Genomic DNA, 18,556 nt, shown 5'->3' on the forward strand with positions numbered 1-18,556 from the left:
AGACATTCATCTGTAAAAAGCTACTCCTCTGGGACATCGATGAAGTTGAGGCACACTGCGCTGCAGTCACATTTTGAAGTTTGTTATGTGTTCTCAAAACCTGAGAGTTACAAAGTTACTTATAGAAAATTCCATTCTAAAGAGTAAAAGGGTACTTACTGCTTCTTGATTCTTGGGTACTGGGCCTTTCTGAAGATTTGCAAGAAAGTCAAGTAAATTTTATGATAAACAGTTAAGTTCTTGGGGTGTAGTTAAAACAGTATAATATTTTGAGATTTTGAGGTTTTGATTTTTCTTTTGGTTTAAATAAAATTTGAGGTAATTCATGAAATATCCTAGAAACAAATTTAAGTTCTTTTAAGCAGTATTCCCAGCTGTAATTATTGGTTAATTTTTAATATGTTGATACTTTAATTAGATAATAAGTTGCTTAACAGAATTTTTTAAAAGATACAATAACAAAATATTATACTTGAGACTTTACATAGAAATGTGTTTAAGGTAATTTCTTTCACAATTTGATTGATTATACAGCAGAGTATTTTACTTTTGCATGGCAATTTCTTAACGGATTTTAGTGAACACATAAGTAATTTTTAAGGAGTACAGTTATTTGGTGCACTTTACCAATTATGTTGTACCTTTGCAAAGCTGAAGAGCAACCAGCAGAGGGACTAGTTGAGTAAGTTAAGAATTATGGATGACTCAACAAAAATTGTTTTTTAATAAAAAGGAGCAGCAGTACTTATATTTAATAGCTATTGGGATTAAAGTGACAGGTTACTTACATATACCTTTTATAATAGCAATAATCCTCCTGATATTCCTTTGGTTTTGATAAATTTAGGTTTGCAACTTTTATTCTTGATTTCTCTCTGCATTTTTGTCTAAAATAAAGTAAGTATTTTATAACATATTTTTAACCTTGATTTTCATTATCTGTTTGTCAGGCTGGCAGAAGTAAAAGAAAAAACAAACCATTTTAAAAAGGTCATTCAACAACTTGATATGGATCTGGAGAATCAGCGAGGTAATATGACTAGAGTTGTAGCAGACTGTGCAGAGCTGCATCTGCTTGTATGGTATATGCTCTACCCATTAGTTGCTTGAAACTTTTAGGCTGATGCAAATGTCCATTGCTCATCAACATCATCACATCTAGAGGTATAGGCTTTTCTTTTCAGACTTGAGGAGTACCCACCTTTAGTGATGCATTCTTCAAGTTCATATTGAAAATTACCAGATAAAATAATAGTACAGCTGTCTGGTTTTCTATCCCAATTTTATTTTTAGGACTGGTTGAGGAATAGAAGTTTATCCTTCTGGCAGCACTGTAGAACCAGCTCATACTTAGAAATGCTTTCATTAATTGTACCTTCTACATTATCTGTTACACTGTCAATGGATTTGGAATTGAAAATGTTTAATAATAACGTGTAAAGCAGACAGAATTTTTTTAATACTAGTTCAGTATTATTTTTATCTGTCTTTGAAACTTCTTGGGTTGATCTTTGCAAGAAGTTTGAGAGCTGCCTTAAAATGGCCTTAATTTATACTTACCTCCAACAAACACGTGCTGTAGTACTTAGACTAGGTTAGGTTGATATTTCCTACCACTGGAAGTTATGGTTCTGGAGGAAATAATGTTAGTTTGAGCATAGGCCCTTAATAGTTATGAAAGGTTCTCCATAACATAGAGATTCATGCAATGGAAAACCTTCTTTTCAGTATAAGAAATCTTGTTCAGATAGGAATTACACAAATATGTGCATACATTCTGGAAGGCTTTGTAACAACTTATTTAAATTTTGGAGGACTAATGAGTTGATGTGTATCCTTTTTACTTTATACCCTTTCTTGGGCAATCAGTGTAAAATCTAGCTGTAAATTTCTTCAAACCGAACAAATATTTCTAAATTTACCTCCAAACAAATGTCTGATATGTCTGTTTCTCATCTTTTCATTACAAAATATTTCATATTTCTACAGATTTTTCTTTATTTTTGCACAAATAACTTGTTAAGACTGTTTTGTTAGCTTTTGTGTTTCCAGGTAATGTCATTGCCAACTTTATTGTTCTTTTTTTTGTTTGACTTGCAACCCTTTCTCGTTTTAACTTCGGAAAAATGCAGAAGGTAAGAAGTGAGTTGCTTTTCACATTTTATAGTTCAGTTTACACACACAGTTATACATTGCTGGCCTGTATGTCTTTCACTGTTTTAGAAAAAGAAGTGTGTTGAAGAAGAGAGTTTAAAGCATATATAGGAGAAAGCACATGCTCTTTGTCAGCATAGAGGGAATCCATGTGTTGTTACAACAGATGGAGTAAAGAAGATATTCGCAAAGAATAGCTTAATACAAAGAAATGTAAACTCCCAATGCTGTCTTTCCTAGTGAATGGAGAGAGAATCACAGAGGGCCATTCATACTTCTGCTCTAAGTCATCATCTTGGTGTGCCTTTGAAATGCCTGTCCTCCCTCCCTCCCCAGTCACTTTACTTCTGGATTGGTATTTAAACGTTATTACAAAACACTCCCAAAACTTCAGCTCCTAAAGTTTTTTAGGTAAATATAAGGTGAAGTAGATGGTAAAAAAAATATATCTAAGGATTTTTTTGTAATGTTTCAGGATTAATATTTCAGTGTTAGAAACATTTCTGAGAAGGAAAAAAATAAACAGAAGATATAGAAATAATTCTTTTTAGTTTTCACTTGAGAAAATCTAAATAAGTAAAAACTTCACCTGCTTCTTATGTGTTCCATATACTAAAAGTTAATTTTAACTGATTAGTCAAAGTCAGGATTAACTCATAAAGGAATAGACTTAACCATTCATAAATTGCAGGAGAGGCTAAGTTATTGGTGTATGGTGGCGTATTTTAAAGAAAAATTACCTGTAAAGATAATTTCAAAGTTGCAGACTTTATTTCAATTTTTTTTTTCTTAAAACAGTTGGCAAATCATGTAGCTGTTTCATGGCTCATTATTACTAGATTTTTTAAGAAAAGGCTGAGTTATTAAATACTGAAGACTTGCCTTGCAAATGAGAGTCTGGCAAGGAACAAAGCCACAGCTGCAAGGAAGCTGAAGCAGAATCACAGTCCCTTAGGGTCCCAAGAGTGTTCTTATTGTTTGTATATACTACATAAAGAGGAAAGCATGGGGGTGTACAAATAGAAAGACCCGGAGAAATTTGCTTGCTCAGTTATATCTGTATCTGTTTGTTTCTTTTACATTGTATTCTTTAAAATTAAAAGATTATGTTAAAAATAGAAGACTCAAACAATTAAAATTTTTGATATTTGAAATTTAAAATTAATTAAAAGAATTATCTCCTTGTGACAAATATGTGTCCCACTTTACTAGTACATTTAAATTAAGATCTATTTATAGTCATAGTGGAGTTCAGCAGTAAAAGGTTCAAAAAATTGCACTGAGTCTGATTTATTTAGCTAAATATCTTTTTTTTAATGTAAAAGTGCCTATGACATAGTTTGTTGAAGTGACTACATTCCGTAACATAGGATTAGTCCTGTAGTTTCTAGGCATGTAGAACTTTTATTTTTAAGACTGACATTTTGCATACATAAAGGAATTCAGGACTGAGACAATGTAATCAATCTCTTGCAGGAGAAGAAAATTGGAAATACAGAGAGCTCAAGAAGAGTGAAGAAAACATGGACAGTAAGTTGTCTAATATAATTTAATTTGGCCTAATTCCTCTAAAATACAGATTTTCTTGTATTGTCAAAACACAGATAATTTAGAGCTCCAAAGAACTATGTCCTGATCTTTGCATCAAGTTTCTGTGATCTGCCTCAGGGCAAGGTAATTGATATCTTAGGACTTACAGGACAGTCACAAATTTTTGGAGCATCTTTCAAGGCTTTTCATCAGTCATTTAAGGTCTTAGGAGCTCAGCTTTATTTTATGAAAGCAAGCTGAAATTAATTGATTAAATTATTAAAGGCAGAACTTGAAAGTGGACAAATGTAGACATCATATAATTCTTTAAAATTAAGGCTTCTCATATCTGTTTATTCAAGATAAATGCTGCTAAAGCTTGGTACTTATTAGAAGGGTCTAATGTTGTAGAGACCCTAGTAGCAACTAACAGAGGATGAAAACAATTGCTTTAAATATACCTTATTGCTAGTGTGCTGTAGTAGACAGCTTTCCAAAAAAGTTGGTCCGTTACTCAGCAAAGAGGGAAAATGATCAATAAATATGCCATGAAAACCAGAGGATATAATGCCTTTTTTTAACTATTCTCTGTATAATTTCTTGTTAACATGATATTGAAAGAAAGGTCTCAGCTCACAGTAAGGGAAGATGGGTAAGACCATACTTAGAGAGTTTCTGTGTTTTCAAATTACCAAATTTCCTGAGAAGCAAAAAGGCAAAAACTCACTTAATCTGGATTTTCAGTATGAATACAGACTGTGCAAATGGGGACTCACAGTCCTTCTGAGTCTTTGGGTTTTGGTTCTACTTCTACCCTTCATCAGAGGATATGGATGCAGTTCCAGGCCTGTTTGAGATTTGGGGGAACCTGAGACCTGAGAGATTTGGGGGAACATGCAGGAGTCTAAAAGATGGGAAAAGAGTAAATATAGTACCTGTGAAGAGGAACTGGTACTATAGTCAGCTTTAGTATCAATTTCCAGAAAGAATGTGGAAAAACAAAGCAAGCAGACACTTTGTAAATGTTACAGAAACAGGAATATGAATAACAGTAGTATTGATTTGTCAAGTACAAAGATCTATTTTCCTTTTTTGACAGAAAAATATTGCAGAATAAGAGAGGTGCAGCAGATGATCTGTACTTTAATTTCAGTACATCTGCTGTCTCATGGTGTTCTTAGAAGCAATCTAGGAAAATATTGTCATTAACCTAGACTGTGCATTCAATTAAAAAATTATTAATTATGAAGGATTCAATGCCAGAATGAAAGGTTGTATATTGAATAGAGTTTGCAGTGTGTTAGGTGTTCAGGTTAATCAATACTTATATCCATCAGATGGATGACAGGAGAGAGTTTCACAGAAGAGTTCACAGAAAATACTCCATTGGAAAACCTGAAGTCATATTGGAGGACAGGGTTAGAATTTCATATACTTTTGGCATATTAGAAATGAGTTAAAAATGTTCAAAAATGATTAAGTGTAAGTTTCTACACTTGGGCAGTGTAATCAACAGCAAAAATGCAGAATAGGGAGCAGTTCACTAGGAACAACTCTGTTGTATGGCTCAGTTAGAGTGAAGACGAAGTGAATGTGGCTCAGCAGCATCATTCTAACATGGCAGAGGAAATACCACAACAGTAGGTATACATGGGAGTGTAATTTGTCAGATGTGTAAAGTAATCTTTTTCGCTGTGCATTGAATACTTCAGGTGGAGTACTGTCTCTAGTTCTGCACATAAAGAAAGGGGTGACAGTCCTGAAGAGAAACTGATGGGAGATGCAAAAAGCATGACCTGCAAGGAAATATTAAAGAACAAGTCTTTTATTTTAGAAGATTTATGAAAGTCGTCAATTATCTAAAAAGGCTGTTTCAAATAAAAAGTGAATAATTTATCTCTGTGTATACATGAAGGAGAGAAAAGGAGTAATACAGCAATAGTTGCAGAAAGATTTCAGGTTGGATATTAGGGAAAACTTCCTAACATTAACATTTACCAAGCATTTAAATAGGTTGTCCTGGGAGACTTGTGGAGTATCCATCAGGAGCTGAGTGTGAGAAGAGTATAGACAAACATCTGAATTACTGACATAGAGTCGGTTTTGTCCTTGAGCTACTGAATTAATTAGTTGAGCTCTTGCAGTCTCTTGCATTCAATTTTTTATGAATCTGTGAAATACACAGTACTTAAATGAACAAGGTCAATCAGATAAGCATTATTAAAAGGAAAGTTGCTTGTAGCAAAACAATGAGATGAGATGTAAATATGGACCTTGCTTAATGATTCTAAATAAACTCAAAGCTTTGCAAGAAAACACCTAAAAAGTCCAGAATGCCAGAGGAGACAAACAGTAGTCAAATCATATAGATACTATTCTAAGGTCTTAATTTTATTGTTGCTGGCTCAGTTTTATAGAATTACATATATACCTGTGGATGTTATGTATGTTAGTTTTATTGTTTCATATTTATAAATGTGTGAAAATGTGTTTCTGCCGTTGTCTCATCCTTCTTGCTCAAACAAGGACTTCTTCCCTTTTTCATGCACATAGAAACTCTTAGGTTTGCTTAGTGCTCCTGTGTGTCTAAGCCATGTTTCAGTAGGAGACCCAGTAGGAGAGAAGTTATCATAACTTACAGCCCTAGGTGGCATCTTGCTGGACTTCTGACTTTCATATGATGTGTCTAACAGCTTTTTCTTTTCAATATATCTGTGACCAGAAATACAATGTAATATGCCTAGAATACAAATACAGAGTGCCTACCACCATTACAGCTGTGTTGTCAGATTCTGTTGGACACTTACTAGAATGAACTTAAATTACAGATGTAGCTAAGGGGCATCATACAGAAGGAAAGAGGTGATCCCAGTTGAATATTGGTGTCCAGTCCTTAGCAGTGTTTGGTATTTGATCCAGGTCGTTAGAGATAATGAAGTCACCTGTTTCCTTTATTTGGTAGCCCATTTAGTTAGCTTTCAGAAAAATAAAAAGCAACAGCTGCTGGGACAAGCATTTAGAAAGGTGTCAGAAATGATGGGGATGAAACTCCTTTCCTATCAGGTAACAACCCTCACCTAAACACTGTACAAGAAGGTGGTGACCTCATACCCAATGTGTGTCTCTGGAAGAATTCTCCTTCATTCCAACCAATAAGTTGACAAGTTTCAAGGTCTCTACCACCTGGCTCTTAAATAAACAATTAAAGTTTAATTGTACAATTTATCAATATAGTACAATTTTTGACTGGAAATAACAAAGGCATGTGCTGTACTCATACAAGTAAGAGCCTTCTTTTTCTTGTTTGCTGATCTCTAGATTTTCTTGAGACTTTTGAAGAGGTTAAGAAACAGGAATTTGAAAGAAAGGCCCAAATAGAAGCCAACATTGTTGCACTCCTGGAGCACTCAAGCAGGGTGAGCATTTCCCTCCTCCTGTGGCAAGCTAGGAATTGAGAAGCACAAAACAAGAGAGTGAGTGGATGAAGAAGGGTGGTGCTTTTTATATATTTAAATTTATCCATATAGTAATCTCTTAAAAGGATTAAACATTAAACCATGTACAGCTGGAGTTAAAAAAAAAAAGGATTTGTTTAATTTCTTTCTGGGGAAAGAGTTGTCATCACTGCTATAATAAACATTATTCCATTAATGATAAACTTTTCCAAATAGTGCAAATAAAACCACTACAATATATTGTTTACCCAAAGTTTGCAAATCTCAGTTCAGGGGTATCCTGTCATACTGTTACATAACTGAAAATATTCCACTTTCTTCTCTGATCTACTAAAATTATGTCTGGAATACCCTACTATGTAATATTGAATGTAAATAATATAAATGAATCATGTAACACTTTAGAAATTGTTGGAATTTGTAGTCTGCCGGTTTTTTTTCACTTCCAAGTCTCCTTTTCTTTTAATATTTTTGGTTTCCATGGATTTTTTGTCTTACTGAAAACTTTCAGCAGAGTAATATTTTGATTCTATGATTACTTTAATTGTCTTTAACTCAGTGTGATACACCATATATGTTAGGTGCTTTAGAACCAATCTATATGGCAGCACAGTTTATTCTTGCTGTATTTTTTTTTTGTCTGTGCTGGCCTGTCAGGACATCTTTTATCAAAAGTTGGCAGAACGAAAGTCATTCACATTTAAATCACTTCAGAATATTTCCAATATTTTAAGTCTTTGTAGTACGAAAGCTAAATAACAGACAATGTCCTAGCAGAAGAGTTTTTACTTGTCCAGTTACCATTTGTTTTTTCAAAAATAGAACATATTCTCATTATTGTTATTGGTAACACACAGAATCTGAATCATATGAAACAAATTTCATCTGTTACAAATCAAGAGCTGAAGATTATGCAGGAAGACCTCACTTTCAAATCAAATGAAATGCAGAAGTCACAGAGCACTGCTAAGAATCTGGTTACAGGTGAGATCAGCAATGAATTTTTAAATTCATTTCTTAAAAGCATTAAGATTACCCACAATGGTGTACTAATAACCTATGGAAGATCTGAAAATATTAAAATACAGTGACAATTGAGAAACTGAAACTCTTTTGAGTAACAAGTTATTTATATTCCTCAGGAGTATTTCATTTACTATTACCACTAAATGATCATCTTCCTTGCACAGATATGAGATAAACAAATGTATTTTAATACAGAGGTATGAAGTTTTTGTAGCTGAAGTTTGATTTTTACTAATACTTGCCTAAAAATAAATATCTTCCATGATTTTTAAACGGTGTTTAATAAATTGGAGTCTTCCACAGTTATCTAACCATGTATTATTTTAAATGTAGTTCTTAGTATCACTTACTTGGGGTTTGTGCTTTTACAAAGGATATGTACTATGGGAGAATAACTGACAACAGGAGTGAATAGCTCTCAGATTTTGAGGATTTGATTCTGCAAAGTGAACATTCGTTTTGACTTCATTTTCTAAATATTCTAAATACCAAAAATTAAATGTAAGCATCTGCAGGGTCCTGTCTGTAATTTCAAAAAGCAGACAGTATTTTTCTTTCATTCCCATAACAAGTGTCTATTTAGTTCTTTATTTGCACTGTTTATAGTAGGATTGTTCTCAAAGTTCTAAGTCTTTGCCAATATCATTATTGGTTCAGCAAACCTTTCCTTGTTTGTTTGGCTGAAAGGAAGGGGCAGGAATTAAGAACCATAAATCATTTTGTTAGAAGACTATTACATGCTGTACTTTGTAGTAATTTTCAAAATAGGTGCCCTGTTGTGACTTCAAATTAGTTGTGAGCAAATATGAAGTTGTTATGCACAAAATGTTACAGAATTTGATTGTTCTGTTTTGCGTTTGAAGATTTAGTGTTCACTTGTCTGCAAGTACTCATTTTGCAGTTCTAGTGTAGTTTAAAATGCTGGGCCAGACATTAAAAGTTCAAATATGGCTTTTTGTTCTTCCATGTAAGCATCAGTTCTGACTACTTCACAGTATATGGATGTTTTGAAAGCACCTAATGCTACAGAGGCATTATTGAAAGACATATTTCTTCCTCTGCAAGGGGAGAGAAGGAAGTTGCAGTGCATAATTTTCGGCAGATCATTTAAATGATTCATAAGTAAATGTCTGACAGCAAAGAGTCACAGATACTGTAATAAACAAGATTCTTTCAGAAATGCAGTGAATTTTCAGTTTGCACAGTTGAAGTTCTTCCTAACACTTTAATTAATCTTCAGAATTCTTTCGTTGTGATTAAAATCTGGATATCCACATTTTCTTGCCATAACAAAAATATAGAATGTCCACCAGCAGAACCCTTAAAAAAATTAAAAAGAGAAGGAAACCATGAGGAGTAAACAAAAGTGCTGATGGCATAGTTTCCCAAAAATATTTCCCTGGGTCACTGTAGTTTGTTCTGAGAATTTGCTACTATGTACACACTGCATGCTAGACACTGCAACTTCATGGCCTATCAGAAGGAACTGGGCTGCATCCTCTTCCTGTCTCTTCCTCTAGAGGAGTTCTGAGGTTTTTTTTCATTGAGGCTGCTGCTGGATAAGGATAAAATTCACCCCTTCCAGTTTCTTCCCTTTTCTCCAGAAAGTGTGACTGGATAGGAATACCCGTTGCTGTCTCATCATAGTTTCTATCAATATATAGATAGAACAGTCTAAGAACACTTTCTGCCTTTTTGGCACTTATGTTCCTACTACTCTTTGCATGTAAAATAAATTGCAACCAGTCAACTATTTTATTATTTTAAAATAAAATATAGATATTCAACTACTATATAAAAAATAAAAATGCTGTGATTAGGCCTAAATAAATCCTTAAGAACATCTATAGTTGTTTTCTGCTATTTCTCTCCAATCTGAATTTTTTTTATAATTCTGTTTTTTACTGGTTTTGGTCTTAAAACCCTCATTTATTGAGGTCCTTGTCTGTCTTCAAACCACAGTGCTGTAGGAACAAGAGAAGTAAAGCTGTGATCTGTTCACTTGTGGTTTACAATCTGTCACTGACCACTATTGGGAACTTTGCATTGGAGCTATGGGCAGTTACAAAATATTGTAGGCACAGAGAAAGTGTTTTCTTAAGTACTTTACAGTGGAAGGCAGACACTGAAGTGCAGTATGTATTTATATACATGCTCTTTGCCTATATAGGACCCTTTCAATCTTACCATATGGATGAGCATTCCTCAGGATAATTTTGAATGGTGCACAAAAATTTTGGCTTGTCTTTTTTTTAATTTTGAGATTCCTAAACAAATCACCAAAACATTGTAATAAACAAAAAATACTGATTAAAGGAAATAATTCACTCTAAAAAATAAGCATATGGCATAAATTGACAAGCAGAGAGATGAATACCAAAATCTTGCTATGACAGTGAGATTTTCCCAAATAAATGCACTGAGGAAACCATACCCACAGTTTTTGGAAAGGTGAACTCTCCCTCTGTCACATAGGCACATCTATTCCCTTCTGCCATAAAGATTTATACTGCCTTGGTTAAGTTGGGGGGTAAATTTTCTACCTTTTTCCAGCTGATCAGCGCAAATCTGACTGTGAGCAAAATACACAGTCTATGCCGAGAAAAGTTTCTTTGTGTGGTCTCATCCCTCCCAATAGCCCATGTTGCCTGATATTTTAGATTGTAGGAAAAAAACCTGCAACATATGTATCATTCTTCTGAGTTAGACACAGATCTGAAACATAAGAAGGTTTAGCCATGTGTTTAATGTTCAGGAACATGAATAAAATACAATGACAGGGCAGGTCACAAAACCAAAACAAGTCTAGCCACACCTAGTCCTTCCCCATTCGGGGAATTTACCTCCAAAACTGTGTCGAGGTATATTTGTTATTTTGTATCTTTTTATTGTTTCTTCTCTTATGCATCTCATGTCTGAACTGTTTCAGTCTTTGCAGTTCTCTTCATATAAGAATCCATCCATATTTCTAATTCTCTTATTACCTGTATCTCTGTTACTTATTTTTAATGGAGTGTCAGAAGTAAATTCTGTATGTTGTAGCACTTCTTATTCTGTGGGTATACGGAAGTGTTTTTCTGTACAGAGTGAATGTTTAAAGAAAATTTGGCTATTTGTTCTCAAAAAACTAGGTCTTACCCACATACAAGCAGCATAAATAAAACAACACCTTGCTAAAAAATCCTAATGAAATTATTTATTTAAATTGTCTACATCATTGCAACTTTTTGTAAGTTTATCACCACTGCTTTAAGACTTGAAATTGTCTGGTGCTATAAACTTTAACAATGTGATACAAAAAACTTCACATTTTCATTACTCTTCACTTATGGAGTATAATACAGTTATTGTAATGTATGAGTATGACTTGTGGGATGGTTGTGAAGATCCCATTTTTTTCTTTCCTTCACATAAACAGTCCCATTAATATAAAAATCAGAAAGATACACAGGAGCTGCTTATATTGCTTAACTATAGTATAAACCTTTACATACTGGGCTATGTATTATGAAACAAAAATACTGTTAATTAGAAATTGTGTATCTGGTGATCTAGAGAGTCAAAAACTGCAGATGGACCTACAGAAGATGGAACTATTGGAGGGCAAGATGGTTGGTGAACTGGCTTCTCTTAAAGACAAAATTGAACAGACAAAAGCGGAGTTGGAGGTCTACAATAATTTGCCAGCTCTGAAAGCATCAGGAGAAGAGAAGGAAAAGGTAACAAAAGGAATAAAACAGAATTTGTGTGCTTTTGAGCAACCAGTGGGGAGTAATATGTGATTGAGAGTACTTCCTCATAGCTGATAGCTGCAAATGAATCCAAATGCTTCTCTGCTTATATGCATGACTTATAAACTGGATACCTTTTGATAACTTCCTTCCACAATATCTCCTCATTGTATTTTAATGATTCAGCTAAACTCTTCTGGTGTAATTTATGACTACCCAAACTTTGCATTTAGCAATCTAACACAGAACACAAACAAAAAAGAATTTCCTACAAATTCTTAACATCAGCATTCCCACTTGTGCTCATAGAATATGGTCTAAGCCTAGAACTTGGTCATAATCATTGAGTATCATTTTTAGGATAAAGCATGCATTGCTAGAGAAAAGCCTATGAGTTCTCTGTTCATGTGGTCTTATACTGAAGGGAAAAAAAGTAGCACTTCGAAAGTTGAATTGAAGTAATTTACCTGAAGCTAACAGCAGATGAACTCATTAATCAGTTTGTGTTGGGTTTTTTTCTAACTAGAGGCTCCAGGATGACAAAGAAAAATTAACAAAGCGCAGCCGTTCTTTCAAGAAGATAATGGAACACTTGAATACAGAGTATGAGACACTAAAAAAGGAGCTACAAGAAAACGAGACACATTCTCAGGTATAGCTCAGATTACATATTATCCCCTTCAGTTGTTTCTTTCTCAGTTTTGGTTTTCTCATACGTATGAAGCCTTGTGTGGATGGAATCTGTTTATTCCTTCTCAGTGAGTTTTCTTAGTCATGTGTTTTAAGTGTGCGGCCATATTTTCATTTTTGAAACAAAACTTAATATTATACCAATAAATTGATTGTAAGCTTTAGATTACTAAGATCAGAGATCATTCTGAGCTTAAAATTATGTGACTTCTATGTTTAAGTGTTTGTATTAATCTTGCTCAGAACCCTCCACCTTCTGCCCTTCCTTTGCTTGAGTAGTTTTGAGGACAAACTTAGAAGAAAGTACAGGGGAAAAAACAGTCACTACTATTTAGCTAAGATCCGTTTTGCTTTTGAAGTTATGGTGGTAAGTTTTCTCTTGCAACCTGTACTATTAATTTCATTTCCCTTTTTCTAATTCTTCTGCTCCTTGGAGACCACTGAAGTTCTGGGGTTTGTTCAGACTTAAATTTTGGTATATGAGTATATGTACATTTACATTTAAAAAGTGAATCAGGAAAGAAGGTGTTTGTAACCTCTTGAGCAACTTTGATTCTTCCATTATAAACACCCATTTATTGCTGTCATTTTGGCAGCAGAACTTTACTGGCATAGAGGTTTGAATGCACAGAAGGAAAACGGATAACCTTAAAATAAGGTTTTTATTGCTTGAGGTTGTTGAGATATTTGCCTTTTAGAACTGTTATTTTTTTTTGTAATTCATTTAAAAGCTGAAGGTCATATTGGTACATGTTTAAGTTGACTTTCTTCTGGAGTGAACTTCATGGAGCAGATGAGAAGGTGTAGCTCCGACTGAGGTATATGTATACATGTGTAGAACAGGATTATTATAATCACTCTAGGGTGATGATATAAATCCACAAAGCTACATGCCAAAGTCTGCAAGACTTCAGATACTGTATATTTTTTATGTCAAGATCAAATTCTTATTCCTAGAGCTTAGGGAAATCAGAAATGGATAAGCAGTTAGGGTACTTGCATGATGAGGCTTAAAATTTTATATAAAATAATAGTTATACATAATTTCTTCAATTCATTAAGCTGTGGCAGTTCTATTTCAGTGTCTGCAAAAAGGATTTTTTATGCCATGAGTGTAAATATCATGAGAGTGAATTAAAGTATAACAGCTGATTGGTTGTTGCATCAAACATTGTGAAGTACAAATACTGTTCATGTATCTTGAGGACTTGGGCAATTTTACAAGCAGTCAACTGGCCTCCAAGGAGTTACTATAAAAATACACTGAATGTTTCCTTTTATATATATCAGACATAAAGTATTTCAAATCTAAACTCCTTTACTGGCTGTATCATGTGTAACAACACAAAGGAGGCAGTAAAAATTTTAATTGGTCAGAAATATCTGATCTTGGAAATAAATTATTGTCGTGTGCTGTGAACTGGTACATTAGATAGTTGATTCTTCTCTGTTAAGATTTGAGTAATAGAGCAACTATTTTCATATCTTCTAGCTTAAGAATAAGCTTTTACGTAAAATACTGCAGTGTTTTCCTAATTTATAGGAAAATTTTTGATTTCCACTGAAAGTTTAGTCTCAGAATGATTTTCAGTTTTTACATTTAAAAATAACATCTTCATATCTTGAAATGCAGAACCTTTAACAGTAGCATCAGGAAAAACAAGTATAAAATTGTATTGTAAGGAAGCAGCCATCGATATAATGTCCACATTAGTTTCCTGTTGATGCTGAAAGTATTGAAGAAGTGCCAACACTTAACCCACACTCCTACAATCTTCTTGCTGCAGCTCTGTTCTTATCACAGCTTCTGGCATCAGACAGGAAACCTAACTATGGAAGTAAGGAAGTTTCTTCTGTGTAGCTTAAAGTCCAAGACAGTGTCAGGAAATATTGTATCTTTGGTGATTTTAGATCCTACTGATTCTAAGAAGAGATCATTTAAGTGATAAGAAGCATTATGAGAATTAGTATCTCCCTGCAGTGTTCATCTTTTTACTTATGACTTGCCTACATACTTCCTTATATGATAAGTCTTGAATTCTCATCTGATTTTTTCATCTATCACCGCAGTTGCATGCAGTGCTTTTGTACTGATGGATTATGAAATCCTAAATTATATGCAGGTTAATTTTTGGCAGCTTTAAAAACATTTTGCCATTGTTTCTCATTTTGGAGTTTTTTATGTGAAATAACTTTGATCTTATCGGGTGATAGAGTACAAGGTACTGATACAACATTTTTGGGAGTTTGTATGAAGTGTGTGTGTAGTAATTAGCATTTTAATTTTTGACTCTTTTTGTGTTTTCAGCTTACAAATTTGGAGAGGAAGTGGCAGCACCATGAGCAAAATAACTTTATGATGAAGGAATGTATCCTTTTCTTTAAGAAATAGAGTCAAATTCATGCACTGTATTAATTGAGGAAGAAGTCTGTTTCCTCCAGCAGAATAAGACAGGACAGAATGGGGAGCAGGAGACAGGGGAGGAGGGGAAAGGCAATCCTTTGCAAATGTCTGGTTAGCTGATAGATATTATATATAGCAAAACCTGCATGTGTTGTCTGAAACAATTTTACGGGGTCCTAAAGCATAAGCTTTGCCTTGCAGTCTGGACTTATTCCTTCTGGCTCAGTTTTGCCATTAGGTTTCATACAAAGTTCATCTTCATATCTGTCCAGTCTTATCTGAAATTAATCTGCAAGTGTATTATTGTTTGAAAATCTGTAGAGCATGGTGACTTTGGATGGTGTTTTGCATTGTAAAATACCAATAATGAAAAAGTAAACAATACATTGTATACATTTAATGTTTTTCTTATGAAATAAAAGGGGAATTGCCTGCTAGAGGAAAAAAACAGGTGAACATATTAAGGTATGACAAGGAGATGCTTGAGCTGCAAAATGGGCGTGACTGGAGGAACTGCACTGTAGCTTTCTCATTATGGGACTCAAAGAGTTGTATTTCACTAATCATATAAGACCTTACAAAACATGAGCAAAATCATTATTTGCTTATTTGCAAATGACTTCTGTAAGATAGTTTTTGAAATAAGTGAAAGCACTGATGTTTATGTTAATTGGAATTGATGGTTCTTCTCATCTTGTACTTTTTTTTTTTTAACCTCCATAGTTGTGGTAGAGATCTGAGTAGGACCAAGCTGAAGTTTTATTTTGGGACAGTGAATTCACTGCAATAAACTTACTTCTTTAAAATTATTTGGTAACAAAAAATCTGAAATTTCTAAGATTCACAAAATCGCTGTTACATGATTACAGTACAAATGTAATTGGTAAAGATAACATCAAAACTAGACTGTACCATCCAGTGTATTTTGTTGGACAATGGACATTGCTATATGTCTCAGAAAATAGCACAGAAATATATTTCAGGCAATTACGTGATAGCCTAGCCATCAGAGAAATAATGGTGATAATGATACTAATAAATAATAACATATAATATATAACAATACATATAGTGTTGTCTTTTTCATATACCAAATAACCCATTTCTCATATCTGATAAATGCTCTAATTCTTAGAAAATACATCTTAAAAGAGTCTTGGACAGTGTAATCTAATTGGAGGTACCTCCTCTTTGAAGGAGGCTCTACAGGAATGTTTCTTAAGGCAATACTGTTAAATAAAATTTTTCCTACAAAAAAAAACCTGTAAAAAAACCAAGAGAAAAAGTTCATCAGGATATTAAAGCATCTGCTAACTTGCTATGCAATATTGCCTATCCAAGTACAGACCCTTATACAGAGTACTGTGTCTGCTTGGGCTACTGAAAAGAGAGGGGCTGCTTTCCTGGGCTGGGACTTTTGTAGCCAGGCTGAATGGCTGTAAATAGCTGAGTGCTTTGAAATGGTTTTACTTGCAATGTAACAATGGGCGGAGTCTTTCACAAGGGACCTATTGCCTGTATATATGAAAACAAAACTGACTCAGGCATGTAATCTTATTTTTTTTTCCTACAGTGCTTGTCATGAGATGGCAGCTAGCCCTTGTAAATTATAGTGTAAATCTTTTAGACCTAAGTGGAGTTTTTTCCATTATTTGCAACACTTGCCGGTTTTCACAGAAGCAAATGTACCGTATTGTTGTTCCCTTGTGATCTCTAATTGTGCTCATATTTATACTGGCAGTTTGTTTCCTTAATTCTTTTAATCAGTCATAGCAACAAAAAGCCAGGAGAGTGACTACCAGCCAATAATGAAGAACGTGAGAAAGCTGGTCAGAGAATACAACAAGGCTCTCATAGAAGCTTTGCAGAACACCAAGAACTGAACCCAGGCATTTCCTTCCTGCCCCAGTGGATCAACAATGAGAGATGTGCACAGCCGGCATGGAAAGCTGGACTACTGAGCTCATTTACTCACCACTATGGTGACAGATATTCTTAAAAGTATTTTTCAAGGTTTTTAGAAGTTACAGGTTTTAATAGTATCCCTCCTTTTGCACTGTTTAAAATTTTTAGAAATAAACTTCTGAATTTTAGAAACTTGTATAAACAAAAAGGAAATACTGCCCAAAGAGTTATTGAAGCCCATTGCTAAATTACATCTCAAATGTGAAATTTCAGTCTGCTTTACATGTTTAATTTCTAACTGTAACATCATCATACATCTCTATTTAGATAGCAATTTATATCAAGTAAGGAAAACATCTAAGGATGACAAGCATCTTTTAAAGTCAGAATTGCTTCATAGTGTAAAAATCTTACAATAAAAGTAAATGCCAGCAAATTTTCATTTCCTAATGAACTTCCTTATTTTTTAAAATGTAATTATAAAGAGAGAACTATGATAAAAAAGTAGTGAACTGCAGCTAATACTGATTTTGTGGAGCGTTTTACTGCTGTAATATTCACCAGTAAAGGAAATAAAAGGGAAAATTACTTGTATTTTCTGCAAGGATTTTTTTCCTCCTTTTTCAAGCTGCAGTGCCATATGCAACCTCTGACAAATATACACAGAAAGAGTTTCAACACAGAGGAAAACCAGGACTGATACAGAAAATAACAATGTGTTTTATGATACAGAAATTTCAGAAAACAAAATTTCCATTTATATCTTTCCCTCACATTCTACATGTCTGTATTTCTAAACTGCCTATTGATAATTTCCTTTACCTGGTATGTTGTAAGCTAGTCCTGGTCAAAGAGAAAAGAGCACAGTTGACTACAGATAGGAATCTTAGCTAGACAGGAACAAAAAAAAATGTACTGAAAAGCAGTGGGATCTGGATTTATAGTTGTTCTGCTCTCTTAGAAAAGTTTTCTGGAAAAGAGGTAGACTATGCACTTCACTTCATAAAACTGGATTTCTGAAACAATTATCCAGTGTGCCGAGTCCATTAAAATAGTTCTGTATTTTTGTCACTAAATTTCTCCAAATCTGTGATTGGCATTTTGAGTATAAAGAAATATGTAAAATAAAAACATTGAAGATTTTTGCAGAGAGCACTGTGTTTGCAAATTCAGCACTGTAGATGCTGTTGCTCTATATATTTATGTCTGTATAACATCTAGAGATAATGGAACAGGATTTCTATAAACCAAGGACTGTTATCTAGGGGAAATTCCCACTAATGTCTCTTCCTTCCTGTCAGAGTTTCAGCTATTCCAGAGAGAGCCCATTATTTGCTGAGATAAAGTTGAAGTCTAATATTCTCACCAATCCAACCATCAGCCAGAGAGATCGCCTCCTGAATTCCACTTGTGCTAGAATAACATATTGTAATGAACAATGGAAAAAAGCTGCAGACTGAGTAAACAGACTGCTTTGAATTTGCTTTCACTCAGGGCAGAGGAAGGTTTTATTCCTTGGTAGTGATTCTGTATGACAGCATGGTAAAGTTTACAGGGTTTAGTTCTGTTCCACAGGAGATGCCTGTCATAAAAACCTTTTCTCCAGCATGCTGTTCTTTTCTGTATTCTATTGAAGGATCTTCAGATTACCTGTTTCCATT

At 34.1% G+C, this 18,556-nt stretch overlaps 1 protein-coding gene and 1 long non-coding RNA gene across 6 annotated transcripts in view; one reads left to right on the plus strand and one right to left on the minus strand.

Annotated features, from left to right (window-relative positions):
• IFT74 (intraflagellar transport 74) overlaps positions 1-17,489 on the plus strand; it is a 36,253-nt gene extending 18,764 nt beyond the window's left edge. For 3 of the 5 annotated variants that reach the window (XM_032676789.1, XM_032676788.1, XM_032676790.1), the window contains exons 13-21: positions 951-1,030; positions 2,133-2,135; positions 3,631-3,684; positions 7,003-7,100; positions 7,997-8,123; positions 11,721-11,884; positions 12,423-12,548; positions 14,895-14,955; positions 16,758-16,873. In XM_032676789.1, the coding sequence (XP_032532680.1) occupies positions 951-1,030; positions 2,133-2,135; positions 3,631-3,684; positions 7,003-7,100; positions 7,997-8,123; positions 11,721-11,884; positions 12,423-12,548; positions 14,895-14,955; positions 16,758-16,873 (829 nt within the window). Of the gene's footprint in view, positions 1-950; positions 1,031-2,132; positions 2,136-3,630; positions 3,685-7,002; positions 7,101-7,996; positions 8,124-11,720; positions 11,885-12,422; positions 12,549-14,894; positions 14,956-16,757 lie in introns of all 5 variants that reach the window. The other 2 variants (XM_032676792.1, XM_032676793.1) reach the window with 2 other exon arrangements.
• Positions 1-18,556, minus strand: part of LOC116781168 — an 844,439-nt gene that overhangs the window by 272,478 nt on the left and 553,405 nt on the right. The gene's annotated exons all lie outside the window — the stretch shown is intronic.

Source organism: Chiroxiphia lanceolata, chromosome Z (genome assembly GCF_009829145.1).
Source record: "Chiroxiphia lanceolata isolate bChiLan1 chromosome Z, bChiLan1.pri, whole genome shotgun sequence".
Classification (NCBI taxonomy): Eukaryota; Metazoa; Chordata; class Aves; order Passeriformes; family Pipridae; genus Chiroxiphia; species Chiroxiphia lanceolata.